General features: G+C 63.4%; 1 protein-coding gene across 5 annotated transcripts in view; it reads right to left on the reverse strand.

The window, feature by feature from the left end:
- Positions 1 to 1,313: 1,313 nt before the first annotated feature.
- Positions 1,314 to 4,493, reverse strand: part of PLEKHM2 (pleckstrin homology and RUN domain containing M2) — a 42,690-nt gene continuing 39,510 nt past the window's right edge. For all 5 annotated transcript variants that reach the window (XM_024125436.3, XM_028483869.2, XM_055082328.1 and 2 more), the window contains 4 exons: positions 3,605 to 3,764; positions 3,082 to 3,261; positions 2,883 to 2,999; positions 1,314 to 2,244 (listed from right to left, as the gene is read on the reverse strand). In XM_024125436.3, coding sequence (XP_023981204.1) covers positions 2,107 to 2,244; positions 2,883 to 2,999; positions 3,082 to 3,261; positions 3,605 to 3,764 — 595 coding nt within the window. In that variant the 3' untranslated portion in view covers positions 1,314 to 2,106. The remainder of the gene's footprint in view (positions 2,245 to 2,882; positions 3,000 to 3,081; positions 3,262 to 3,604; positions 3,765 to 4,493) is intronic.

Consider the following 4,493-nt stretch of genomic DNA (forward strand, 5'->3'; position numbering starts at 1 on the left):
GGGGCAGGAGGCAGCTGCTTGGGGGGCCCCTCTTAGCAGCTCAGCAACATTTCCCCCCCCCCCGCCGCCGCCCCCGGCACCCCTGCCACTGTGTGCCGTCCCCTTTCCCGGCCTCAGTCTTCCAGTCTGGCTCCCATGGTCTGTGGTCCCATTGCCAGTGAGAGCAGAGGGCTCCGGAGTCCTGTGGAACGGATCTGGAATCCCAGGAGCTGCTATTATGTGTGCCCTGGGCAAGTCAGTTCCTTTCTTTGAGCTTCAGTCTCTCCATCTGTAAGATGGGGATATGGATACCCACTGCAGAGGTTCTCTGGAGGATTACAGGTGTGTGAAGAACGCCTAGCCTAGCACAGTGCTTCACTCAGTAACAGGCGGCCCACATCCCCCCCTGCCTGGGGGCCCTGGGTGGGTAGGAGATGGAAAAATAAGGGCCACTGTGTCTCAAGGAGTGACCTTGTAACTTTGGTCGCTCACCTGGTAAGGACTTGCCCCCTAGTCCTGCCCCTCCTCTTGGTGGGAGCCACTCGTGGGCTGTGGTTCTCTGGAGCAGAGGCCCAGGCGTGGGAATGGACCTTTGTGCCTGGTGAGAAGGGACCTCCCAGCCCTGGGCACTACTGTCAGGTGCCAGGCTGCTCAGCTGGGGCGCCGGCACCACCTTGCCCACCTCAGCCTCTGCCCCATGGTACCTCTCTCCTGCCAGGGCCACCCTGCATCACCCAAGTCCCAATCAGAACCAGAGGCAGGGCCGCCCTGCCCAGAACCCCACCTCTGTGGCCTCCACACCTGCTTCTTCCAGGTGTCCACCCCTTTCCTCCCAGCTGTGAGGCCCTGGAGGCCGCAGTGCTGGGGCTTGAGGGCTGCAGAGCTCCTCCTAGGCCTGGCAGGCTGGGCACCCTCCAGCCAGCCCCGGGGTAGCAGCTCAACAAGAGCTCTTGGGGACAGCCTAGATTCTCCCGGGTGGATCCCGAGTGGCCGGCACTCAGCCCACAGAGCTGGGGAGGCAGGGCAGGCAGGAGTGCCCTGCCCTGGCAGCGCAGACACGGCCTGGGGCTCGAGCTGGTGGCTGCCCTCCCCTGGCCACTGCAGGAAACAGGAAGGAGGGCAAAGGTCCGGCCAAGAAGCTCCTAGGGCCCGAACTCCTCCACACAGTGAGTGCTGGGGGGCAGCCGCCAGTGACCTGGATCCCGGAGTGGGCACAGAGCATCTGATGGAAGAGCATTTGTGGAATGAATGAGGAACGAAGGGCCGAGTGGCCTGAGAGGAGGCGCTGGAGATCCCTCACCTCCACCCTGGTCAAAAAGGGCCAGTGACGAGTCTTGGCAATATAACATGTCTATTTTATTTAAAAAAACAAAACCCAGGCCACCTGACCCCTTCCGCCAGAGGGCCTTCTTGGGAAGGACCTGGCTCCAGCCAGGCAGGGGACACAGGCTGGTGGGCTTTGCTCCTCTCCAAGCCCTCCTCCCTCCCCTTTGCTCCTGGCAAAAGGAGATGGCCTGATCCCTGGGTCCTACAGGCACTGCCAGGTTTGGAGGAGGGGAGGTAGGGGGCCGTGGACATGCAGGGCCTCCTGGTAGCCAGGGAGGGCCATCCCGGCCCCCTGCAACCCCCCGGGCCCTGGGAGGCAGGGAGCAGTGGGCTTGGGGATGGAGCTAGGGAGGAGAAGACATGCACTGAGACCGCGGTGTTCCAGCTTCCCTCCCAGCCGGGTGAATGTTCAAACATGAACAGGGATGGCCGGGCACTCAGAGCCCCCAGGGCGGCCTAAGCCTCTGCCCGGGCCCCTGACCCAGGGGAGGAAGAGGGGCTCCTGCCCTCCCAGTCCTTTTGCTCCCCTCGTGGAGTGAGGCGGTGGCCCCGGGGAAGGGGGCCGTGCATCTGCAGAGCCCATAGGGCTCGGACCCTCTGCCCCCAGCACTTCCCAGCTGCCACCTGCCGGGCAGGAGGCCCAGGGTGTTGAGCGCCCCTTCTGGATCCCTGGGAGGGAGACCTTGTCTCAAGCCCCACTCGGTGGTTCTGCTGCCCGAGAACGAGGGTGGGAGCCTGGCCCCGAGCAGCCGCTCGCGTGCCTCCCTCTCCTGCCCCTCCAGGGCGCCAGCCAGCTCCGCCTCAGCACCAGGGGTCCCGGGAGGCTCTGCCCCGGCACAGGCTGTCGCTCCGCTGCCAGGCGCTGTGGATGAGGCTCAGGGCGTCCTCGAACTTCTTCTTGTTGGAGGCTTCCTGGATGGCCTTACGGGGGAGGTCCACCTGTGTGGGGCGTGCAGGGAACCCGAGGGCTGTACCAAGAGCCCCCAGGGAGCCGAGGGGCCGTGGGGTCCCCCCGCACCAGGTGTAACCTTGCCCTGGAACTATATCCACGCTGCTGAGATCCCCTGCTCCTCATGGAGGGGCTCAGGCCAACGGGGTGACGTTCCCTGAGCAGCCTCCTTCCAGGGAAGGCCCTGGTTCTTGGAGGAGGGGGCTGGGGGTGGGGCCGGGAGGTGGGCCGTGGAACTCCGCCCAGGGCTGGTCCGGAGCTTCCGCCCAGCACGTGCTCAGACTGCGATCTGTACAGGCATTCGATGAGGCCCTCTCAGCCTGGTGCTGAGCTCCGTGCCCCCATCATCCAGGCACAGCTCTAGCCCCACCGTAAGCACTTAATGCCGGCTTTTTCATGGAAACTGAGAAGGTCAGGAATGGCGTATCCTGGGCTCTATGTTTAGCTTTAGCCTCACACTCACTGGGAGGCAGGGTCTTGCCCCTTTGGTTTTACACGTTCATGTCCATCCCAGAGCTCCTAGTATGGTGCTGCCCCAGGCCCCCAACTCCTGCCTCGGTCTGTGCTGTGCTGGGCTCCTTTCCCTAGGGAATGGCTCCACTCCACAGGGGCCTGGGCAGCCGGGTACCTGGTAGATGGTTTTCCACCCGGAGTTCAGTGCAGACAGGAATCGGTCCAGTTCAGATGTGCAGCTCAGGTAGATGACCCAGGGTGGGAGGGGCTGCAGGCTGTCCTGGGAAAACTCCTGGGGAGAGCGGGGGCCCCAGGTGAGCAGACACAGCGCTCCTTCGGCAGGGCCTGCCTCCATCGGCCCCCGCGCGGCTCACCAAGACACAGTACTCCTTGCCCGGTTCAGTGGAGACAGCGCTGATGTCGGCCAGCTGGGCGGTGCCCAGGGAGCGGAAGAAGCTGGTCTGGCAGTCCTCGTGGCATGTGAAGAGGCGGTCATCTGTGATCACCAGGCAGCAGGGGATGCAGGGGCTGGGAGTTACCCCCTGGGGGATGACCTGAAGGGCACCGGCAGGGCGGAGGGGAGAGGCAAGCTGGAGCTCTCCAGGGCTGGTCTGCACCAGGACTCCCCGCGTCAGGGGCCTGCCAGCCCCTCTGCCCCTCCCTCCAGAGGCCAGGCAGGCTCCGCCCACCTCAGGAGTACAGGGGCCGACAGGGGTGATGGTGGGAATCTCAGGCCACAAGGCGGCCCTAACCTCCAGGGTTCACTCCTGGGCTGGCCCGTTAGTCCCATCTTGGTCCTCAGAGGCTGCTGCATGACTCGCGTGGGCTTGGGGAAGGGACCCTGGGGACCCAGGGTGGGGTTGGGAGGTGGTGAGTGGTGGGGCAGGAGGCCCTCACCCCTTTGGACACGGCCTGGCAGAGGTGCTGCATCCAGTCGGCCATCTCAGCCTCGCTGCTGGCGCTCAGCTCCAGGCAGGGCCGGTCGGCGAGGATGACCTGGAAGGCGTGGGGCCGGTCCGTGGTGCTGGATCTCCGACAGCCACCGCACTGCTCCCCCCTGGGCCAGAGGTGGAGGGTAAAACGGGAGCAAGGGGGCAGGGGGGCAGGGGGCACAGGCGGAGCCCCTGGGGTTGGCTTGCCCCGGAGTCCCGAGGGCTGGAGGACACCAGAAGGTGGGCCAGACCCCTCCGGCTCGAAGGAGAGGTGCAAAGCTGCTGGGCAGCCCTGCCCCTTTTCTGTGTAACACCTTTTATCTCCACAATCACCAAGGTTCCTCTAGATACCTGACCAGGGCCAGGTGAGGGGTTGAGAATCAGCTCTTGGCTCCCGCCCTCTCAGAATCAGTGCACATTCATTCGTGTTCCCCTTACGGGCCTGATGTTTTCTCCAAGTGTGTGTGTGTGTGTGTGTGTGTGTGTGTGTGTGTGTGTGTGTGTGTACGGGCCTGATGTTTTCTCCGTGTGTGTGTGTGTGTGTGTGTGTGTGTGTGTGTGTGTGTGTACGGGCCTGATGTTTCCTCCAAGTGTGTGTGTGTGTGTGTGTGTGTGTGTGTGTGTGTGTGTGTACGGGCCTGATGTTTCCTCCAAGCGTGTGTGTGTGTGTGTGTGTGTGTACGGGCCTGATGTTTCCTTCAAGCGTGTGTGTGTGTATGTGTGTGTGTGTGTGTGTGTATGGGCCTGATGTTTCCTCCAAGCGTGTGTGTGTGTGTGTGTGTGTGTGTGTGTGTACGGGCCTGATGTTTCCTCCAAGCGTGTGTGTGTGTGTATGTGTGTGTGTGTGTGTGTGT

The sequence above is a fragment of the Physeter macrocephalus genome, unplaced genomic scaffold, assembly GCF_002837175.3.
Source record: "Physeter macrocephalus isolate SW-GA unplaced genomic scaffold, ASM283717v5 random_83, whole genome shotgun sequence".
NCBI classification, from domain to species: Eukaryota; Metazoa; Chordata; class Mammalia; order Artiodactyla; family Physeteridae; genus Physeter; species Physeter macrocephalus.